The following is a 24,051-nucleotide window of genomic DNA, read 5'->3' as shown; positions in this document are numbered from 1 at the left end:
TTCTAATTTCTTTAAAAAAAACAAAAAACTAAGCCTGTAATAACTTCTCCATTGTTCAAAACTAACTTCAGACCTCTCCTTCCATCACCTTATCTCCCACCTGTAACTAAAGAATAACAAGGTTTGCACCATTCTACAGTATTCTATGGCATCACTCGTCTAACAGAAGAGAGATGTTATTTCAATAGCGGTGTAAGGATTCAAACAGAAAATAGAAAATTCTTTCTTTTTTGAGGTTAAAGGAACTATTCTTTTTAAACACATTTGACTAAATATTTACTTAGATTAACATCTTAGGATGGAAGAAGAGTAAAAAATACTAAAAATTTTATTAACCAAAGAGTATGATTAGAGGATCTACCTGTAGCACTGGAAACTCTTGAATGATTTCTGAAATGGCATAAATTGTTTCTGCTACAGGCAAAAAGCTATTTCCAGAGGATGTAATAATGTCAAATGCACACTCTAGGAGTTCTTTGGGATGACAGCGGTCTAACTTTCGAGGTCTGAAAACTCGCTCTATACAGTATCTAAAGAAAACATCGAAGAATGAATCAGCATCTTCAGTGTTCACTGTCATAAAGCATGGCATCTGTACAAAATGTCATCTCTTTATGTCCCTTACCTTTTCAAGTTTGATATGTTATTTCTAGCTACATATCTTGCAAAAGGAATCTAAAAAAAAAAAAAAAGGTTGAAACAAAACATTCATTCTGACTATGCTCTGAAACTGGAGATGAGTTACTACTAAGGGGTTAACACTTCTACTCTCACATGTGTCATAATGCCTTAAAATGTTTGCCATAGCCAAATAAGATTAACTGTCTTTGGTCCAAGTCTTTAATCAGTAAAAACATTTTCCTATGTGAAGTTAGAGATGGACACAAATAACTGTCTTAATTATCCTGATACATGGAAAATGCATCACAAACTAAGGCTATTAAAATGTATTAGCAGGTATTCTGCTGTTCACATAATGATATAAAGGAATATTTGTTTAAGTTTTTGGCAACACATTTTCCAAAACTTGTAATTCCAACAGAAAGCTCAATATCATATGTTCTGCACAAATCCTTAACTGTGGATCATACCATATAGTTTGATGTTATGAATGCAAAGGAAAGATGAGTCATGCTGATCTTAAGTGAGTGCAATGGAATATAAAAAGTCAGGTTCTTTAACTGTCAATAACAAACAAACAAAAAAACCTAAGCACTTAGGTGTTAAATTAAGTACAAGTTAATTAACTACACTAACATTGCATATAATGTATATGGGTAGTAACTATGGAGGAATCACAGACAGTGTAACTTCAACTTTGCATGCAGCAGTCCCTCTCCAGAGTAGCCCTACAGCATGACTCTTAAGAGCATCTGTTAGCAGAGAGGAACACAAAACCAGACAGACTGTTACACACGTTCTCTACAAAGGCATGTAAAGAAGAAAGGAATATTGGAATTTTCATCGGTCATAGGAAGGGTCCTTCTTCTCATACATGTGTAAGGAAAAAAAAAAAAAAGCAGCAGTGACATCTACCACATTTATAACATGGCACTTTTTTCTTCCCTATGAGGTCAGGGCTCCAGCTACCAAGAACAAAACAACAGCACTAAGGAATACAGGAACAGACACTGAAAGATCCACTGCTTCAGCAGTCAGAGTAAGTAGAAGCCTAACCCAGATTCTTGACTGGTGAATCAAAAGCATCAAACAACAACACAGAATTCTCCAAGCCCAGCTTTGCCTGCAGAGAGGATACTACTTACTCTGAGGTCGTAAGGAAGCATAACCAGCATCCCACTGTGATCCATGAAATATGAAGCTTCATTATGTTCATACAGTTTTTTGTTTCTAGGCATTAGCAGCGGAGTATGCAGCTTGATGGCTCCTACATAAAGATGATAAAATACTATTACTTCCCATTTCAGAAGTACCATCTGCTTTTTATAAGCTCAAACAACCTGAGATGATAATCTCAATCAATACACATTATTTTGAATGTCTTTAAATGGTGAAGGAAAGTCTATTGAAGAAAGCCATCAAACAAACTTTGATGTTTTGTCTTGCACGCTTCTTGGAAGCCACAGGAAGCCCTCATAGAAACAGAGGAGACTTGCAAATTCCACAGTATGGCAGAATCTTGACCCTGTCCTCCCTATTTAAACACCATCTTTCACAAAGGCACGCATAAGGAACAAATAAGAAACTGTTAGGATACCAGTAGTACTATTTTGGTCTAGAGGCACTGCTATGGAGAATATGCATCATTGCAATACCATGAAAGACCAAGTTTGCTGGATCTTGTGTCTCAAAAGGTACCATAAGTGTTTATGGTTCACTTTAAAACCTCACAAATTTACCATTTGTTTTCTGGCAAAAGTAGCGTTTGCTGTATTTTACTACCATCTGTCTGTATGAATACAATCTTCATTAGAGCCTTTTTATAAACAATAATAACACTAATTATTGAAAAAATATTCTCCTGTTTTAAATTCTCTACTGATCCCCAAAAAGCTATTTTATTGTAGAAGCTTTACCAATGTCTTCAATTGGGTTTCGACATTTTTTTCAGCATTTAAAAGAGAGGAAAAAAAAAAGCCCCCCAAATAAGGAAATGCTAATCCCAATCATTACAGGTAACAGATACTATTTAATGGGAAAAAAATTCCACAAAACCCCAGTCTTCTTCCAAAAAAGAAGCTGAGTGAAAACGTTTCAATCTCTTCTAAACTGCAGACTGACAAATGCTTTCCAAAGTTTGACAAGTTTTAAATAAAGAGAGAAAAAAAAAGTAGCTTCTTCTTGTTTGGTTTTATATTTCCCAGTTTTTCATTCTTTTGTACTGCCAAAGCCTGATCATGCTTAATCAGATTATGATATATTAGGAAATCTGCCCATTTCTATTTTAAATTTTTTTTGCAGAAAGTAATTTAATAAACCACTATAAAGCAATGTGATTTAAAGCATTTCAAATGGGTCAATGTGTTCTTAAAAACTAATTTTAAGCAAATACTAACAATTAGATAAAGTCATGGAAAGAAAAAACATCACAGGCTATTAAACATCCTGACACCAGCTATGGCTCAGGAAGTTCCTGAAGAGCGTTAAGAGCAGTATCAGTGAAACCACCCATATACACTTCCTCTCTTTTTTCTACACTCTTTCTTAGGCCACCACATTCTGGCTACGGTCAGAGGGAAGTTACTGTGCTAGATGGATGTCTGGTCTCTCACTGTAGAGCTGTCCTTACATTCATATCTGGATTTTATGCATTTCCTACAAGCTAATCAGAACAACCAAATACATTCAAAAGACATCATATTAAGATTTTCCCTGTTCTTTCTATGGAGAATTTAAATCATTCGGGTTTGAAGTTGACGGCTATTACTAAGAAATGAAAATAACAGCAAAACACAATTTTAAACCTCAAATGATATGCAACTATTGTTCAACATACTTTGCAGCTCACGTGATAGTGGTAAAACCATTCCATTCCCTTAAATTCATTCAACCATGAAAAAGGAAGTGAACAACTTTTGTAAATAAACCCACCGTGTCTTTTAAAAATCCGGCTGACAGTCTCACATACATGCTGCTGTATCTTGGCTGCCCAAACAGAAAAACTACCCTGAAACCATCACAAATAAAAAGTACATAAGTAATTCATATGCCATGAACATCCTATGTGATATAGGTAATACGCATTCTGCTATCTTCTCCCACTATAATAAGTTGCAATGCTCTCATAATAAACAATAATTACAGTTATACAAAGCATTATTGTACTATGCTACCTTGTATTTTTAGATTTAGAAAGTTTTAAGAGTTTAGAAATAAAGAAGGATTATTTTAATTGCCACCGTTTAAAAGGCAGAAACTAGTCAAAGCCAAAACATTATGCCTGCAATCAGATGCAAGTACCATTAATTTGATAGAGATTAAGAGTAGAAAAGTAATCATGTGCATATAAGTTTGGAGCTTTTGCTGCTACAATCAAACATTGCTTACTTCTTCACTGAAGAATGTAAGGTTCAAATGGGAAGTGGGTATTCAAGAGCACATAGTTCAGATTTGTGGCTTTAAATGGCAACTGATTTGTAAGATTAATCTTATAGGTAATGCAATTATAGAAAACATGATTGGAGTTTACTCATAAATATTTTTCAAAATCCAAAACAGTTAAAAAAAAAAAAAAAAGAAAAAGAAAAATCTCCTCAACAGCAACAAACCTTCAGCATATCACTGTCATAGGTATAGTCTATAGCTGGAGATATGCGCTGCGAAAATATCTGACTCATCATAGTCCGGTAGGCCTTTCCGTCCACGTTGGCTAAGGTATGGTGAAGTACTTCATGAAGTTCGGACTCCTCCATTTGTGGTGGTGGAAGATGTTCACTTTTTAACAGCTCCACAGCGGTTGGTCGTGCAGCAGGATCATGGTTCAAGAGCCATGTAATAACCAATCTCTACAAGTTAAATCAAAATTTTATAGTTTTTTTTAATGCTAGCAGGATTTACAACAACATTCTTAGTCACATTACATTAATAAAATTATGCGACTACAGGAGAAAAAAAAGCAGTATTTGTATCTCTGAGGATGATATTCTTTTCTTATTAAATTCTAAATATCTTTTATTGTGATATTATCTGAATAAAAATTACTAAAACACAGACATTATTAGAAATTTGTTTATCTAGTCGAGTCTCTTGGGGTGACATAAAATACGTAGTGTCTTTCTGTTGTTCTATTATGCCAGTTCTGCCATCTCTTTATTAACAAAGAGAAGAGAAGACAATCATATGCATAACAACAAAGATTTATGAGTTATATACATTAAAGAAGTGGGAATTTTCCTGGCTGGTAAAAGTTCCATTTGACAAGTATTCAAACATGAATTAGACATATTTTGGTAAACTGTACAAGATGGAAACATTTTATGATACTAACAAGAACCAGATTGCTGTTCCACAGGCAAAACAGAAAAAAGCTGATGTCAGTGGTCAACAAGAGAGTCCACTTGTATAAGAAAAAAATTTCTCTAGATGGTCCGAAGAGATTATAGTGTTCTGTATCACTTCATTCCTGAGCCATGGAGGCCTGACTGAATAAAATGAGATTAAAAAAAGAAAAAAAAAAAAAAATCAAATCCATTGAGTTCTGGCTGTCCTAATTGCCAGAATACCTCTTGGCAGCTGTTTCCAAACTCAGAGTAGTCATTTTAACTTGCATACATTCTTTCTGTTCTGTGACACAGACCACTTTCAAAAGATTAAAGCAAGAGCTAAATAACATAGCTGCAATTTATCTGACCTGAGAGTCAGAACTGACCCTTAGAACTTAAAAGCTATGCCAGTGAATGTTGTGTTTCATTATGACTCTGCTCATGGAACTTCATGGGTAAGTATATTTCAGTGGCAACTTTACTTACTTTACTCTTTGAGATTTCATGGKTTTTTTTTAAACTTTGTTCTAATGTCATGTAATAGTAACTTGGCAGAGATTGCTAATTTAAAATTAAGTGGGGAAAAATAATAATTAATGGTTCTTGACAGCGAATACCTAATAGTTAAAATGACTTCAAAATTACCTGCTTTGCATGCTTGACTTCGTCGAAGTCTTTTGGAAATACAATAGTGGGCTATAAAAGAAGAAATATGTTTGAATTAGAACAGGCAGTCCAGCTTGTGCAGGCTAGTCTTATTTTTAAGTCCTACATTTTTAAGCAGTGAGACTAGGTATTTTTATTGCCCACAGGAAAAACAATACCCACATGGCAAATTTATTTTGAAGAGCTAACAGCAAGAAAAATGTCGCTGAAATGCTTTTATGAAGTTTTGTAAAATTAAGTAAGAAACAATCCATGCTCAAAGACATTTACCAAGTACAATTATAGTCTACCAACTTGTTTCTGATCAAGACCCACAGGGTCTGAATCCAGGTGTACTAAACCCACAATCTCTTTATCTAAAGTTCACACCTCTAATGTTTTGCACTATAAAAATTAAATTTCACTGACACTGAGGCAAACACTGACTGGTGGTAATATCATTAGGAAATACACAATGCATTAAGGGGATGTCACCAGCAGCTCTAATTTTACTCTTTCTTTTTTATTACACAATTTATAAACTTTTTTTTTTTTTTTTTTAAAGATCTTCCTATGGAAAAATTTTTGCTAAGTTTTGCATACTTTTCCTGCTCTTAATAAACTGTTTGATGCACACAATCACTCTCTCTGCATACTTACTAGTCTTAGTTGACCAAGAACAAAGATTCTTTCTGATGCAGTACTCATGGGATGGTAAGACATTTCAAAGAATATTATCCCCAGACTGAAAAGGTCCACTTTCTAAGGAAGGAAAAATGGAAACCTGAATGCAATACCTGTGAATTTTCTGCCAGAAGATGACAGCAGAAAAAGAATAATGCTTTGGTTAAATTTCACACTATATTAAAGCCTGAGARGTTGTGGTTTTTTAATAATTTTTGTTAAATGACACAATCCATTAAGGTCTGATAATCTTCAGTGCCTTCCATCCTGCAGCACTGCCATGAAATAAAACACTCCATTTCACTTTGAAAACATTCTTGCTTGGAAATTTATCTTGTCTCTGCACATAAACAGGATTCGCTTTAAGAAAAAAATGCACCCCCACTTCCGAATCCCCCAATATCAGACTGGCAATGCAGGAGAGCAATATATACTTCTGATGATGACATTTTGCCTTTAGTCCTCAAAAGACTGTAAGATTCCACCCTGTTCGTTTACAAAGGTCCTCCATGATTATCTGCTCTCAACTCCAAGTGGCTTGTACTTCGCCATGGTCACAGCACAGGCAGATAAACTGTCTTGCCTACATCCTTCTACCCTCAGTATCCTCTTAAAGGAATATTTCTCATTCCCTTGCTCATCTCAGAAGTCACACCACATTCCTGCTCTACTCTGAATTCATCTTTTTTGAGCATGAGTGGCTTGAGTTGTAGCTTGTACCGTAGAATCCATACTGCCTTTTTATTAAGTCTACTTAATCATACCTGATTATATGTAGATTTAGTGTTTCCTTGAACCTCTGGACTGACATACAGTGCAGTACCAACCATCCCTGTCAAACTACCTAAATGGCAAGAAACAAGAGTATTAGTTTCAAGAAAGCAGCAGAGAAACAGCATCAGTCAGGAACACCCAGTATCTTTTGTCCTCATTCCTTACAGGTGGTAATGCAGTCTGTAGTGAGAGATACCCAGGTATTCCTCAACAGTTCGCCGAACACACAGCTCTTACCTTTGCATGTCAAGTATCTGTTTCTATAATTTTATAGAATTTTAGTCAGTCAGCACACAATGACACTAGATTTCACTTCCACTACACTCACCTTAAGACATACAATATATTATCATTTTTCTCAAAACACAAAATTTAGCCTGTTATAGAGGGTATCAAAAAACAAGAAACAAAAAGCCCTGAAGTCTTGAAATTGCCCTGTACAGACAAGAGAACAGAAATTCAGGCAGAAGAGCCACACACAGATCCTCTACATCTCATCGTGGGAAAAGCACCAATCTGTGGCAGAAAGCTAACAGTAGAAGCAAATTCATTTTTAGGCATAACCATCAAGACAGCCAGATTATATGCAACATATCTACCAAGAAATTGGGTTTTTTTCTTCAGTAAAATAGGAGTGATGATACCACATCCTCCCAGAAAAAAAAAAAAGAGAAAGAGAACCTCAAGGAACCAGCTTTTTATTTTCGAAGATGAATGGAAATTTTCTCTTTAACAGAGTACACAAGATTGTCTGACATAAGACTGCTTAAAATTAGTTAGAACAAGCTTCTATATATACTAACCTGATGCGTCAGACTTAGCACAATTATCTGAGTGATTTTCTTCTTGTTTAGAGACAGCCTGAAATCAGGGGGAAAAAAAAAAGGGCTATTTTGTAAATGGCGCTTGAAAAGTTTCTGTTGGCTTTTCCTGCTGTTTTGGTTGGCAATACAAGGTTTTCTAGAACCTTAGAAATATAAAAAAAAATTATGGCATTCACTATATAAAGTCTGATGAACATTATCTTTTATTTTAATCTTTCATGTTATTACAACACTAAATTTGAGGGGTTTTTCATTCACTTTTAGATGTACTTACCGTATTTGCTGGATGATCTGTGGCTAAACCAAAATCACCAATTTTCACATGATCATCAGAATCTAAAAAAATGTTCACAGGTTTCAAGTCTCTGTGAATCATTCCCTGTTATAGTAGAGGAAGAAAAAAAAAAAAGACCCACAGAATATGAGGCATAACAAACACAATGCAAAACAAAACTCTCTTTATAACAGACTGAAAAACTGTATTAGATACTTAATTGTTATTCTATATGCAGTGGAAAACTACTGCATTAAGTCACTGATGATTAGTTTTAAAGCAAGACTGTAGTTTGTAGCCCAGAAGCTAGAAACAGTTTTCAGTGGTAAAAAATACCTAACAAAACATTTTTTAAGCAAGGCAAATTTTTGTGACATAAGGAAAAAATCTAAAGTGATTCATTATCAAATTCAAGTTCATGATATTATATTCTAAAACCCTATAACAGATTTATAATGGACTAGGTAAGGAACAAACCTTGCTAATATATATAGTTATATAATCAAATACTCAAAAACGAGCAGAACAAGAAGAAATCCATACAGAAGAAGGCATGACATATATATTATGGACAGATCATAACCGTCATATTTACTAACCTTTTCATGAATATAAGCCAACCCATCTAAAATTTCTCGGAAAAGCCTCCAAAGCCGACTAGTGTCTTCATATAAGCCTTGGTCAATAGTATCCCTTAACGTGCTCTTTTCACAGTACTCCATCTTCAGTTGTGCATGGAAAGGGACAGAGCAGAAGAAAAAGCAATAAAAAAAAGACTATTAGAAACTTATACGTGTGAGCACATTAATGCTTGGTTCTTTTAATACACAGTTCAGGAGCAACCAATATCACCAAAACATTCAGTTGTCTGGAATGTTCCAAGAGATGTGTTTTAGCTAAAAAGAAAAGCATGCACTCACTCATGGGTATTACCCCATTTTCTGGAATGACTGTATTAGCTTATAAAGCAGTATATTCTCCAACATAAATGTTAAAAACAAGATGAACCCAGTCTAGCCATAATGTATGTTTAAACCAGCTTTTAAAGCATCTCTGGCTGTATTTTACTTGGTCCCTGAACAGCTTCTATTATGGATATGCCTAACACAGGCAAACAAGCTTATTGTGATCTAGTTCCACCTAGTCGCATCTTCCTTCCAGACAAGGACTAGCACTAAGTGCTTTATAAAAAATTGCACACCACCACAGAACAGATAGATGTGCTAATATACTTCTCCCAGAAATAGTCTAGCTCCCAAAAGAAGGAAGATGGTCTAAGTAGTAAAGCCTGAAGTTTTAAACCTTCAGGAACTTTGGTTTGTGTCTATTGCTGTATAATAGCATTACAAACTACCGTATTTCCTGTTAAAAAAAAAAAAGAAATACACTTGAAAAGAATGTGGACATTTTCACATCTATGAAAATGTAACACATCTATGAAATGTAACTGCACCTCTGGAAGTTAACACAGTACATTTCAACCCCTCACTGGAAATTAATTTCATAACCAAACTCAAGAATACTAGTTACAGTGTAAATGGGCAGGGGGGTATTCTAAGCAAAGAACAAGTACAGTACAGAAAGATAGGAAGCAGAAAAATACATTGCATTCAACAGCACTGGAAATCATTGCTTATCTTCAGCTGCTGTAATAAAGCTGGGTTTTTCAGGTTCAGTGCTCTGGAAGCCAGGGACTCAAGGAGGTATGTTTGTTCATTCTAAGGTTAGCCAGGGGTTGCCAAATTTGGTTGGTCCACAGGAAACAAAAGCAATCCTGTCACACACGATGGCACTACAAACCATTGCTCTCTCTAGTATGTTGCCGCAAGCCACTGCTGTGGAAGCCCACGAAGGTGTACGGACCCCTGTGTGCCGCAGCAGCTTCCTTCCTCACAGAAAGGATACAGACCATCACCAGCAAAACCTTTCAAAAAACTATTCTGTTGCAAAAAGAACACTGAACTTCAGTTTCATTTTGCACTTTTAAAAATGGCATTAATTTTCTCATCAAAAAAAGCAATTAATCTCTGCAGGTTGGAAAAAACAGCACTGTCTTCTCTGAAATCATGAGCAGCCTAACCTGGATATATAGATAATGTACTGTCTGAATCATTGGTGGCTTGTCTTCTTCTCCATGGCTATTCTGTTCATTGCATTCTTCATCCTTTATCACAGTGAAAGCAACAGAACAGTTAGCTACAGGAAGCAGTCCAAGGTTTTTTTTATGCATACTATTATTTTTTAATGGCTGGAACACATTCATGTGAACTAACCTTCTATGGCTGCCTTTTAATAACAGTAAAGCAATATATTGACATTTTTGTAACATCACTGCTTCTAGATCTGCTCTAAAAACAGACATGACCCAACTCTCACTTCCAAAGTATTTATAAATAACAATTTGCTATAACTAGACACTGGAAGAAGAACACTGCAGAAGCTCTGAATGAAATCTAAATCTCAGAGTGTATCACAAAAAAAAAATTTTGGGGGAAAATAAAATATATACAACATACTTAGTAAAGTAATAATGCAAAAATTTCAACTTAGATATAGAATATAAATCCTTTCTCTTCCTCTCCAGTGAAACATACTGCCCTAGATTTTGTTTCTGCCATCTGATCAAATTAGATATTGAAAGCTTTGTCACGCCAACATACATTTCAACAGAAAGAGGAAGGAGATCAAGCATTAAGATGAGCATCTTATAAACCATCAGGACTGACAAAGATAGATTCTATATGCTGTAGAAAACTGCATCAGCTTTCCAGAGATACAGTACGCTGACTTTTCCCAGCAAGCAGTGTGATGCAAAAAATCTTAAAAACAACTAAAACTCACACATTTTGACTTCCCTTCTCTTTTTGACTGCTAACAACATGTATTGTCACTACTTTGAGAAAGTGGCCAGTATGAGCAAACGTGTTGGTTTATACCACCTACAAGCAGAGCAGAAATTCAACTTCCAGATGATGTAAGGCAATCTACATGGTAAATTGATAAATCACATACATCCTGAAGTCTTAAACTTGCAAGAACCAGGCTCATGACTATAAAATGGGATTCACATTTAGCTCAACTAACACCATGAGGAACAGAGTCCAGATTAGCTGTATCGGACTTTAATTTTATGGTATGCAGTTCACCCGGTGGCATGATATTTGCCCTGATGGAACATAGCCCTAAATGGTTACTCTATACTTGCATCAAAAAGTCAAACAAACCTCTGAAATGACCTGTTTGTTTATCAAAGACTGTTTTATTATCTTTACATTTTCAACAGCCTTAACTATATACTTACTGGAGGATGATCTTTACTGTTTTCATCCTCATTATCAAAAATTATTTCGCTTTCAGAATCTGTGGTCGGCCTGTTTAAAAAGAAAACACAAAAGTTTTGGTATTCCTTAAATAAATATTACCAGGAAATATTAACAGGGAAACCTGAAGATGATTTACTGAAAAAAGAAAATCTAAGCTCCTATTCAAGACTTACACTTAAAAAAAAAAAAAAGTATCTTGTTTGCAAACCTAAACAAAGCAAAACTTTTCCTCCGACAGCTCTGTTTCTTAAAGAGAAAACATATTTGCAGCAGTATGATTTAATTTCTGTATTCAATAAGTGAAATCAAGATATGTTTACTACAATCCAGTGCTTAAAAAACACCGCAAGCAAAAGAACCACACCATACACAAAGGCAGATATGAAATATGTTAATAAAAAAACAAAATAAAAAAGAAAGGAAAAGTAAGGTATTTTGCAGGATTTTTAATATTTCTCTGTTATTGTTTATTTAAACGTTTACTTCCAGCACAGCAGAACTAAGCAGCCATGCATTCTGAAATAAAAGATACAAAACTTCTAGAAGTCTAAAACAAAGTTTTCCCCTCACACTGGCAGTTTTTAATGACAAATGCCCCCTACATACACACACCTCCCCCTGGTTACCTGACTACAGGCAAATACAATATTCCTGTAGCGAGGACAAAACGAAAATGCAGTGAATGTTCTCCAACAAAAGAAGTGAGAATGATAAAAGACACAAACTTGGAATAACCAACTGTGCTGCTGTTCCCTCTGGTGCCAACACTGAAGCTTACTTACAGAAATGAATGTGAGAACACCCCGTCACCATCATCATCGTCATCACTGGACTCTTGATCAGCTCCACTGAACTTGTTGCTGGAGGATCTTTCACATGAAGTACTCCACTCAACTGAACTTGTCAAAACTGGAGGAGGAGCATTGGCTTCCACATGATTTGTCTCCTCATTGGGAAGGATGAAAAGGTCTGCCTTGGTGGACACTCTTTTCTCTTCAGTAGTTTCAGATGATGACACACTGTGAACGGGACTTTCATGTTTTTCTATCCAAGCATTGTAATACCTCACAATATTCTCATGGTTCAAGCGGGAAAGTAATGTTACTTCCCCTTTAATCCTCCGAAATTGCTTGCTGGCAGGGTTTATGCGGATACGTTTCACAGCATAACAGCAGCCATCAAGCTTATTTTGCACCTGCAAAATTCAAATAAATCTGAAGTCAAATGCTTATAAATGTCTTAGCAAGAGGAGCCAGCAGAACATGGTAGAATGATTTCATTGAAGAGGGAAGTTTTCCTTCCACCTAGGAAATGACTGCAATTCAAATACAAGCTTCCCTGTACTGACAGGCCTCTCCGGAGATTACCAGAAACCTCTCACAAAACATTTCAGCCTATTCCAGATACAAAGCACAATACAGGCACAGAGAACTAGAATATAATAAATGAAGCCAAGCAAACATTGAATGTATTGTTTTGCTTCAGAGAAAACAAATGCATCTCCAAAAAAGGATTTTATATTGTGGGAATTAATTTTTTTTACCATACCTTAATGACAGCTCCAAAAGCCCCTTTACCAAGTAATTTTAATTCTTCAAACTCATTGTAGTAACGTGAAAATTGCCTCTGTGTTTCTGTGAAGAATGAAGCACTGGAGATCTGACTGCTGGGTACAACTGTCTCAATGCAATCTATTTCTGCTGAATCTGAAACCAGGACATCAAAATTACCACCACTGGCAGTATGGGGGGTGGACAGGAAGTACAAGGCAATGTTAAATAAGCATCATGAAGAAGGCAAACCCTAAAAAACTTCAAGGGCAAATAAAACCTAAAATATAGAAGTGCTCTGTTGGGTAGAGTTAAGTCCAGGTACAAACATAAACCTTAAAACAGCTTTTAATTACTAACATGTCATACTGGGCAAAGGAACTGATTCTAATAGGAACATAATGAGGGAAGAAGTCTCACTGGAACAGAAACTACCCAAGGAGAAGTTAAGGCTGACATTCACACTGTGCAAGAAGTGGATGAATTTATAGGCTTAATTAAAACATCAGCTTCCTCTACGGATGATACAATGGCAGTCAGTCCACCTCAGCAAGTCAAGGAACTTGAAGGTTATATGGTCTGTAACTTCTAGGTTAGTTAATGTAAAGCACTTGCACAAACAGTCTTGTGATGCTCTAGCACAGTTCAAATCTTCTGCAACTGTAGGCATCTTACCTATGTAAGGCCACTTAGAATACAGAAAGAACAGAGTTCCTTACCATCTGCATTTTCTTCTGCTATAGGTATTTTCACTCGTGGAGGGTTTATAAAACTATGTTGTAACAACTGCTGAGGATTCCATCTTTCCTTATCTTCCAAGCAAACACATCTGTTAGAAAACCAAGAAGAGAACTTTTCAAAGAGCTATTCCAAATCAGGCCTAAATATTGAAAATACTTCTTATGTTTAAGAAATTATCACCTTCATCATTCAGACGGGAATCAGAGGCAAAGTAAGACTAAATGACTTGTCCATAGTGATACAGAAAGTCGGTGGCAGGGCAGAGCAGAAGAGAGCACCAGACCTGTTCTCCTGAACACCAGGTTAGCAGCCCGAGCCTGGCGTGAGCACCTCTCCTCTAAAAACTATGACTACTGACATAGGGGGATTTAGGTGTTCTTTTGAAAAACTGTTCAAGAAAGTCTTTTCTTTTAGAAATCAAGGGGAAAAGATATAGGAACACAACAAACACGTACTTTTCCAGAAAGTCTTGGAAGTCAGCAGGTAAATTGCCAGGAACAGCAACTGGATATTCCCTGGTTACTTGCCCCTGGCTGAGAGAAAGCAGAAGCAAGCCCAGACTCCATACATCTCCCTTTTTTCCAGGTTTGTTGGGAAGAGCATCCTCACTAAAATGAACTTTGGTTTGTTCAAAAACACCTGCTTTGCAGATGTCAGCTAAGCGCTTGGAAATGCTGTAGTCTGTCACCTTGATGTTTCCTTCAGCATCTACCAAAATACTGGAAGCACAAAGAACTTTGTGCACCACTGAATTATTGTGCAAGTAGTCAAGAGCTGACAAAATCTGGGTCACATAATGGCGTAACTGATCAATGGGAACTGGAGTCTCTTTGCATAAGTACGTAGAAAGGCTGCATTCACTTATGTGCTCCACTAAGATGTCCACCACAATTGAATCATCCCTCTCTTTAAGGTTCATACATATATAATGTACTATGTTTGGGTGACTTAGCTTTGTCAGTGAGCTGAACTCTGTTTCTGCACCCTGAAGCTGTTAGAGAAACACAACATAACATGTTAGGTGTCAAGTTTCATGAACATGCCATTACTAAAATATATAACATATACAAAATATATCTAGAATATGTGACATTCTCACTCTTACTTGAAGAGGAGACATTATAGACATGTGGCAAGAACTTTTGCTTCTGCTGGATAAGCTTGATTTCCTCTTTCTTCAGAATTTTATTTATTATTTTATTACTTAATTTATTTATGCATGCTTACAAATATACTTTCTTGTATTTATATTCTTGTAAACGAACCCCTGAACACTCCGACACATCCATCTTCCTCTGTGGCAGAAGTACTGTAAACACTAGCATTTTCAGGTTCATCACCATCCTCCCAAGTTCAATACATATTAACAGCCCCAAGAAAAGCACAGGAAACCCCCTAAACCTTAAAAAATATACAAAAAAGATGTATTACCTGTTTCTTACACTTCTCAATCTTTTCTATTTCATGCGTAGTAAGAAATTTTCCCATTTTTTTCTGCCATTGCAGAATCCACTCATATACTAACACAAATTCTCCACTGCGAATTTCCAAGGCATTGTAAACCGATTTACCAAGCTGTTCATCCTTGCCTATACATAAGAGAAACAAAAGAAGCTGTGTTCCCCTTCCCTCTAAGGGCTTAACAAAGCTCCTGCAAACACTGAAGAAACACCAGTAAGCCTGTTTTCTACAATTCTATAAACTCAAACCTACATCCATAATTGTGGTCTGCAAAACATCAGCTCTGACAAAATTGAATGCTATATAAACAAAATACTAGCAGTAGTCAAATGAAAATCCTGAAAACAATAGCGTATTGTCATAAATTGATATACATTTTAAAGAATTTCAGGTTTCAATAACTAACACTTTTCCTGTTGAGAAAATGCCGAACTCTACGCATAGTAGTATAACTGATCTTCCTCAAACTGCAAAATAATAAAATTCTCTTTGCTCCAGAGACTTCCAGACTGCTCATCCCTCCACTGAGGAAGTCCTATGTTGAAAAAGAACAAGGAAAACATTTGATGGTCCATTCATATGGGCATTTCAAGGGAGACCTTTTAGTTCCTAATTAGCTCTGAAAGTCTCCTACCCCCGTCTATACTTTAGTTTTCTCTACAACTGCCGCTTTAATTTCATTGCTATCAGCAACAATGGTGGTTTCTAACCCTGTGCTTATCACTGGTTTCACATACCTTACTGACAGCTAAATCATTCTTGCCTGGTAGCCATGTGTATCTGACAAGCCAGCTATTTAAATTTAAAAGCAAATGATTCTCAGGATTATTTTAGTTATGTATAGAATATAAAATGTTGAGAAGGTTTTCTGGGTATTGTCATTCAGTTAAAGCAAATTTTTACTTAAAATAGTACTAAGAAAAGAAAAAAATATTTGTCACAAAATAACACATTACTCCCTCCCACTCTTGACTGGGACATTTCATGTTCCACAACAATCTTCTCTCCATCCTTGCTGCTTTGTACCTCTTTACATTGTTTAAATTTCCCGAAGCGCCACTTGCYTCCATGGATAAGACAATGGATGTGCATTTATGTTAGTACTACAAACCCCCCCCCCAAACAAACAAGACAAAAAACCCACAGTATTTCAAGCTGCAATTTTTATTCTGCTTACCTATACATTTTCCTTTATGGACAATAAGTTGTCCAGCACCACTAGTACTAAAGTTCAAAACTTCATAATTTCCAGGGGACTCTTCATTATTGCCAATAGAAAGATGGCGTTCCCGTCTGCAATGTGAGCAGAACAACATTTTTCCCAGACTCAAAAAGATAATCTTGTTGCATTAACCAAAAATATCAATTTGGCAATAGGATTAGCTTTCAAAGACCTCTTCATCAAATGATAAATCCACTAATTTCAAAGATACTGAGCTAGTGCAAACATGCAGGTCTGATTAGGAATCTAGCATTGTAGTGACAACAACATATTGCACTGGGAGTCTGCATTTAAAGTCTTCTCAGCAAGAAGTTGAATCCAAGCCTTAATACTTCTGCAGCTCGGGATGACACTTCCAATTAAGAATAAATAAATAAATAAAAATAAAAAAGGTAAACATACTACTGCTCTGAAAAATAAATAAATTTCACTTGATTTGCATTATCTTTCAAAACATTACAAAAAAGTAAATATATGTAATTTTTAAAGTTAATTCCAGCTTCAACTTAATTATTTTTCCTGACTTAATATGGGTTTTCCATTTGCCTCCTTTACACCTTTAAATTCATTCTTCAAGAAAATGAAAATTTTGTTTAAACTAAAAGAAAAGGTAGGTTCCAAACCTAAATAATTATAGAAAGCTGTATATTTCCTAAAGAAAACAGAAAACAATTTTTTTTAAATTCTACTGGGCCTGCAGTTTTGGAAACTCAAATGCAAAAGCTTCTGCCAACAAAATAGTCCAACTTGATTTCTCTGTCTGAGTTGCATGAAAGGAGGCATTAGATGAGTTTTTAATCTAAGCTAAACCTTTTAACAAATTTCAGCTGTTATCTGTAGCATTAATAGAAATATGAATGAGAATTTCTAACAGAGACTGCTCTATTCAATTGCATATTTCAAAATAATCTTACATAATACTTTTTACTACATTGTACTTAGCACTTAGAAAACAGTTTCAAAGCAAGTATGACCGGGGTGTTTCTGCTCACATGCACACGCACATGTACAAAGCTGCACATGAGATTAGAAAGAACGCCAGGCCACTAACCCAAATCAACCTCCATCACTTCTGGGTATAATCTACTTCAGAATTAATAAGCACACCTCCATTACACAGTGTACTCCCCACATAAATGCAATCATGTGTAGAGATCACATGAGTACACAAAGGGTTATGTAGAAGCTCTTTCAAAATATTGAATTTATTCAAAAAATAAAAAGGAAAAAACCTACATACAAAAGAGATGCCACTCTGGAACTTCTGACAAGTGCTGTATAAAGAAAATTCTACAAAGAACGCATCTGGCTTTCTAAATTCAAATATATTTTATAAATGAAATGATTAACATCTAAAATAATCAGAAGTAATTGTCAGCCATGGTAATCACAGCTGCTGAAACAAGTAATTACTTAGCTACATGGTATATTTCAAAGAAGTGTCTTTCTGGAATAATGCTTTAAATCTTCACTTCCATATGCTACACATCGAAATCCAGAGACAGGTACAAAACAGAGCACATAGTTGGCTAAAACAATTTCTTTTCCAGCCTTTTCCTTGTGGCTAAGTAGTGGTCTTTGCTTCTAATCTTGAAAAACAACCTTATAAAGCAGGGACAAATAGAATTTAAGACAGTCAGCAAAACAGTACCATGAACTAGATGGCAGTTTTCTAATTGTTTTACATCCAAAGATACTCCACAGGTGCTTAGAAACTGAAAATAAAACATTCAAAAGCTCGTTAGTGTCTACCTACACCATCAGAAATCCTAACTTAGATGAGTTATGTATCAGCAAAAGGACTCTGTAGTAACTCTAAGAATTGGCTTTGTATATGTGATCAGCATAAGCCGATTCTCTGAAAGGGAATGTTACACCACTATATCTTTACAGGAGATCTTTGAGACAAGCATAAGCTCCAATTTATTGTGTTATTCTAAAATCTTCATCAGTGGAAATAAAATGAATTTTATCTGGAATTGTCAACATCATCACATACTTTTAAGAAATTAAGTAAACCCTGAATACATTTTCCAGTGATTGGCAAATACTTTCAAAGTTAAACTGAGGGCTCATCTGTCTCTCCCAATTGGAAAGAAAATTTTCCAATTTACCCTGCCACATGAATTTGTCATACTGTGCCAATTGAAGATAGAGGGAAAAAAAAATAAAAAATGAACAGTTTAGGAATACAGTATGTTACTTTCTTGCCTTCAAATTTCACTTTAAAATCTAATGCTTGTCAAAGAAAAAATCAACATCCAAACTGACATACGTACTTGGAACGTCCAGCTGAATTTGGACGGTGTTTATTGTTCCCTCCATGTTCCAAACAGCTCCCATTTAAACTGGGAACAACTCTATACCCTGTAGTCTCTCTCCTGTGACAGTTCTCTTGACTTGTCAGAGAAGCTATTTCCAGACGTTCCTATGAATCAGGAAAAACACTGAATAAGTAAATAAGCTACTCCTATCCTCAATATACATGGATAACACTTCAACTATCATATAAAGTCACCCAGAAAACAGAAATAATAGTTCTCATAACAAAGATGCATACGAGGGTGAGGAAGAAGCACTGAGATTCGAGAAGTGTATTTCAGCATGGTATATGTGCAAGAACATAAGGATGCTTTACAATAAACTGGAAACACAGCAACAGCTTTATTCAATGTCTGTTTGAAAATATCCATCTCAGTACACTGAAAAGACGCCAATATATTAATTTGCCCTACAGTTGATTTTCTTTCAGAAATAACTCACATATAATCAAGAAGAAACAACACTTTTTAAATCTAGAGCTATTAAAAGCATTGGATGAGAAAAGGTGTCCAGAACAATTTAGTTGTGTAATTTTCCCCAATTTTTATATGCATGTATTATAGTACTGAGGAAAAAAAAAAAATTATTGCAATGGTTTTGCACTCCTGCTTAAAAAGAATACCTGTTTGGCAATCTCTTTCTTTTTTCTTTCTTCTCTTTTCTCTTCTTCCCTTCTCTGAATCTCATCAAGGATTTCACGTTGCTGAAATGAATTTCAGTGCTATTAGACATGCAACAGTATATACAATGCAACTGCTAATCTTACTCTTTGTGTTTCACAAACAAAAAAGATATTGAGAAATAAGCTAGAATGTTCTAAAAAAAGAAAACATAGTTATACTGCCCATGCTCCCACTGTGTGGAGACTCTCTTTCTACACCACAAGTCTCTGGGATTTAGATGAATCTCCTTAATTGCAGTGAAGAACAGTATCTAGGTCCATGAAGATGCCTGTTTAGATTAAATCTATCAAGCTCTGAAGAACTCTGTCATAGAGAAGATTTCAGTCACCCTACAGTGAAGGGAGGTACGATTACATATCTATTTGGCTATTACTTTCTAGATTAAGATGGAATGCACTTTGGTCATACATGTATATAAGGTCCTCTTTATGAATAGTTTTCATAGGGTTAACAATCAACATTTAAGTTTGTTTCAGGCTTCTGAGGGTAAAAAGTACACCAGTAAAACATGTCACAAAAACAGCAGCAGATAGTTCATATGGTATTTATTGATCAACTGAGAATGACAGGTCTGACAGGCTGATAATTTACTAAAATACCGATTTATTGCTAATAAGGTATTATATGAAGGCATGATTTACAAAATCACGATTGTTTATGTTATTTTAAGAATACAGGGTTATTCACACTTTAATTTCTCTTACCTCCTGCTCCTCTCTTCTCTTAACTTCTTGTACCCTACGCAGTTCCTCCTGGGCCAGTCTTTCTTGTTCCTTTTGATGATTTTTTAGCATTTCTTCATGAAAGGACTTGGAAGGTGGTTTATTATACTCACTGAGAAATGACTGAATGTGGTCTGCAAGTTCAAATATCATCACCTGAAAGAAGACAAACATGAATGACACCCAGAGTTCAATACAGTTCAAAGCACGAGTAGATCACAGTTTAGTAACTGACACTCAACTTCAAAAAGCAATACAGCAGGGTCAGTGTGTGACTGCTGATTTTGTTACTTATTAGGAGAATTTACCATATTTCAGTATGTCTTTGTCAGAACCATTTATTAATGAACTGTGACATGAAAAAATCACTGACTACGGCAGCAAAGATGGTGAAAATTACTGAAAGAAAGCCAAGTTCAGGCATCCTCTCTCAAACAAACAAACAAACAAACAAACAAACAAACTCCCTTTCTCATCTCCTTATTTTAGGGGTATTTTTCTATTTGCAAAGATATGCAAATAGAACTATTTAGGACCCAAGTTCACTTCTCAGGGAAGTGAAAAACTCTTACCTCTCCACAGCGCTGTCTTGCCAATTCTGCTAGTCTGGATTTTAATTCACTTATTTTCTCATTTGACAAGCCTTTTGAATTTTTCAGTTGTATTTCAGGGACACTGGGGGAAGAAAGAAAACAATACAAGCAACAGAACAGAAAAAATGTCTCATTAAAAGAACTGATTGTAAAAAGCAACTGTGTAAGACACAAAAGGTTGATAAAAGATTTAATGGGTGAGGGAAATGGAAGGGAGTTTACAGTGACTTGGAAATCAGTCAATGCTCAAATAAGCAGTACATAAAACCAGAAATACTATTTTATAATCACTAACACTAAATTTTCTGGCTGGAGACTGCTTGTTAGCTATACCCAACAGAAGGACTACCAAGGAAACCCTGCAATCTCTTATAACTCAGCTCTCAACTAGTAATCTATGTAACAGTCCTTTAAAAATATTATAAAATATTATAACATTTAAGTGTTTAAAATTTATTTATTACCACTATACAGGTGACACAAACTTAAAGAAACATGCTGCAATAAATAACAAAAGAAAAAAATGTTTATAGGAATAAGTAGAACATCTGCAACAACGCTACCTTAAATAAAAAATTACAGTGGTTGCTACGCCCTGTGTTGCAGGGTATAACTGAGTTATCACTTGGTCAGGAATAATGCTTCCCTTCTACACCATTCAGGTCATTGCACAAATGGATGGGCTATCGGGAGTTATGCTGTGGACACAACCAGCGACAGAAGGACTGAATTCATCATTTTGGTCTGTGCTCCCAGAGCAACATTTACCCCCAGAATTACTCTCCAACCCAAAACAAGGAAGGTCCTGATCACCTGCAAGCCTTTTTACGTTCTGGATGGAAAACAGCAATTAGTCTTCCAAAAGGCTAACTCAGCAGAAAACAGGAACAGCAGATACAACTAGCACAACAGACTATTTTTTAAATAAAGATTCAGGCCCCAATTCAGCAGAACAGGTCATGAGTTGAAAAAGTTCAAAAAGGGCACTAAGATGCTAACAGGTATACCTATGCTTATGTATCCTCAAGCTAAAAATCAGGGCCTCAAGTCTTCTACTCACAGAGGCATCCCTATTACTCTCCATCGCTCAAGGGACCACATCCAATTCAGGGGCACAGTTTTACATTCACCTGCTTTAAAATACTACAGGCTTAGTACTGACATGCAGAAAGCAAGAATAACAGCAGTGAATAAAACTACATGTTTTTCAGCTTACACTTTACTATGGAAAACAAAGAAAAATATTCAGAAAAAAAGATTACATTTTAATGTTCACTCACGTATCAGGGTAAGTATGTGGACATTTGACCCACAAATCAACTTTGGCATATACTTCATTATCACCAGTCAATCCCTGAGGACGTAGAACTAAATTAATTTCAGGAGGCTGTTTTACCTAAAATGGAAACCAAAGATTTTGATTTATTAGTACTTTTTACTAAAGCAGGAATTATTGCACACAACTTTCATGACCTACATTATGTCAGAATTCAGGCTAGACCATCCATTCAAACTATGAAAAAAATATGTATTAATGGTATTGACATTGCTCAATGATAAAGTGAACTGGTTCACTGATTATCCCAGTTTATCCTGCGTATTTTTGGAACTCCTTCCGGTAAGTCTGGTTACAGTTATCAGAAAGATGAATCAGACCAAGCAAAAATAGTAATAGTTTTATAGTAAGACCCTCCTATTCTGTTTAGCAGGAAAAGAAACAAATAAATGTGACAGGTTATTTATGGAATACCACAAATTAAAACATTAATTATATAAATAAAGCTGTTTCTTTTTTGTTTGTTTTAGATCTCTAACAAATATCAGTCAGTATTTTCTTTTCTGACATGGGAACAGGCCCTAGCATCACATCTACTATATACACCTTATGTGGCCAAATAGATGGACAGTAATTTTTTGTGTGTGTTTATATTTTTTTTTTTGGCACAAAACAGAATTTTGTGAATTACTGTCCTTCCCCCTACTGATCAAATTAACTGTTCAAAATAAAGTAAAACATGTGCGTAGAGACATCCCATACTTTTTTTTTTTAATAGGAAGTTTAATTTTCTGAAAAGAAACAGAGACAAAAGACACCTTAATAACATGACAAACATATAGGGAAATAAGATCACATGGAATTACAAAAAATGGCAATAGGTTAAAGATGGTCAGGATCGCCTCTACTTTTCCTTTGCAATTCAGACAGGGAAAATGAATTTAACAGTCTGTGAGATCAGCAACACTTCTGATAACCTAGAGAGTTACTAATAGCCTTAGCATCACATTCCATCCCCCCCCCCCCAAAAAAAATCACAGGTTTCTGGGAGAATTTTAATTTCAGGTTTATGGCAGAAAGACAATAGCATCTGTGATACTTTTTAGAAATTAAAGACAAAAAAAGAAGGTAAAGAACAGAGATGACAGTAACTGTGAACTGAAGGAATTGAAATGAGTGACCAGTACCTCCAGGTACAAGACAGTGCCACTTGGAAAAAATTCTCAAGAAAACATTGTGCACATGAAAGAGAAGTAGAAAAGAGTAATGAGTAGTAGACCTAGGCATTAATTAGTTGTAATTAAAGAAAAAAATGTAAAAATTAAAGTTAATGTATTAAGTTCTCATGGAAACAGACATAGACTGAGTAAAGCTTAGCATGGAATAAATATGCAAAAACCTCAGCAACACGTATGTTGATGACATGAATTATTTAAGCAGGTATGCAATTAGTTGGTTAAGGAATGAATTAAGAGGAAATTTAAAAAATATATCTGACAATTAATTAAAAGGCAAGTCATACGCACAGCATTAATTACAGAAAGAACGTATCAGCCTAGAAGATAATTACAAAGGAAGCCAGTTACATAGCTGACTACCAAAGAGGTGGAGGGCAATAGGCAAATCGTAAGAGACAAGACATGTCAGGCGAGAAATAAAAGGACTTGATGCCAGCAAGAAAGCGCTAAGGATGCTCCCTAGGCACGTTTTGCTCGCTCCTGCCGTCCGCCCGAAAGGAGCCAAGGAGGGAACCATCCCTCTGATGCACAAATAGAGACCTGCTCTGCCTCCCACTTTCTATTTTCCGTTCACCGGGGAGGGACGGAGAAAGGGGAGCCCAGCCTATTGCAAGCAAGGAGACCAGCAATACGCCCGAAAAACCACATTTATTACGCCCCACAGATGGGCAAACATTCTGCACGAAACTCATTTCCATGTACAACGGGGTCGGCCGAGCAGCAGCGGCCGCAGAGGCCGAGTGAGCGGGGCGGCGCCGCGGGGCCCCCGCGCGCCC

At 35.9% G+C, this 24,051-nt stretch overlaps 1 protein-coding gene across 16 annotated transcripts in view; it reads right to left on the bottom strand.

Moving 5' to 3' along the window:
- The window catches only part of EIF2AK4 (eukaryotic translation initiation factor 2 alpha kinase 4), a 40,614-nt gene that overhangs the window by 13,719 nt on the left and 2,844 nt on the right, over window positions 1–24,051 (bottom strand). For 12 of the 16 annotated variants that reach the window (XR_003257675.1, XR_003257676.1, XM_026090716.1 and 9 more), the window contains exons 1-24: window positions 22,042–22,153; window positions 20,741–20,843; window positions 20,151–20,324; window positions 19,386–19,466; window positions 18,721–18,869; window positions 16,397–16,512; window positions 15,190–15,347; window positions 14,214–14,749; window positions 13,737–13,846; window positions 13,016–13,173; window positions 12,250–12,662; window positions 11,446–11,515; window positions 10,225–10,308; window positions 8,744–8,866; window positions 8,145–8,249; window positions 7,850–7,907; window positions 7,037–7,116; window positions 6,249–6,350; window positions 5,589–5,639; window positions 4,230–4,466; window positions 3,553–3,628; window positions 1,767–1,888; window positions 626–675; window positions 362–530 (exon numbers count right to left, since the gene is read on the bottom strand). Coding sequence is in view for 14 of the 16 variants with exons in the window: in XM_026090716.1 (XP_025946501.1) it covers window positions 362–530; window positions 626–675; window positions 1,767–1,888; window positions 3,553–3,628; window positions 4,230–4,466; window positions 5,589–5,639; window positions 6,249–6,350; window positions 7,037–7,116; window positions 7,850–7,907; window positions 8,145–8,249; window positions 8,744–8,866; window positions 10,225–10,308; window positions 11,446–11,515; window positions 12,250–12,662; window positions 13,016–13,173; window positions 13,737–13,846; window positions 14,214–14,749; window positions 15,190–15,347; window positions 16,397–16,512; window positions 18,721–18,869; window positions 19,386–19,466; window positions 20,151–20,321 (3,219 nt within the window). In the remaining 2 variants the exon portion in view is untranslated. Of the gene's footprint in view, window positions 1–361; window positions 531–625; window positions 676–1,766; window positions 1,889–3,552; window positions 3,629–4,229; window positions 4,467–5,588; window positions 5,640–6,248; window positions 6,351–7,036; window positions 7,117–7,849; window positions 7,908–8,144; window positions 8,250–8,743; window positions 8,867–10,224; window positions 10,309–11,445; window positions 11,516–12,249; window positions 12,663–13,015; window positions 13,174–13,736; window positions 13,847–14,213; window positions 14,750–15,189; window positions 15,348–16,396; window positions 16,513–18,092; window positions 18,160–18,720; window positions 18,870–19,385; window positions 19,467–20,150; window positions 20,325–20,740; window positions 20,844–22,023; window positions 22,158–24,051 lie in introns of those variants that run through there. The other 4 variants (XM_026090723.1, XM_026090715.1, XM_026090720.1 and 1 more) reach the window with 4 other exon arrangements.

The sequence above is a fragment of the Apteryx rowi genome, unplaced genomic scaffold (assembly GCF_003343035.1).
Source record: "Apteryx rowi isolate R43461 unplaced genomic scaffold, aptRow1 scaffold_874, whole genome shotgun sequence".
Classification (NCBI taxonomy): Eukaryota; Metazoa; Chordata; class Aves; order Apterygiformes; family Apterygidae; genus Apteryx; species Apteryx rowi.
This window is presented reverse-complemented; position numbering and strand designations above follow the sequence as displayed.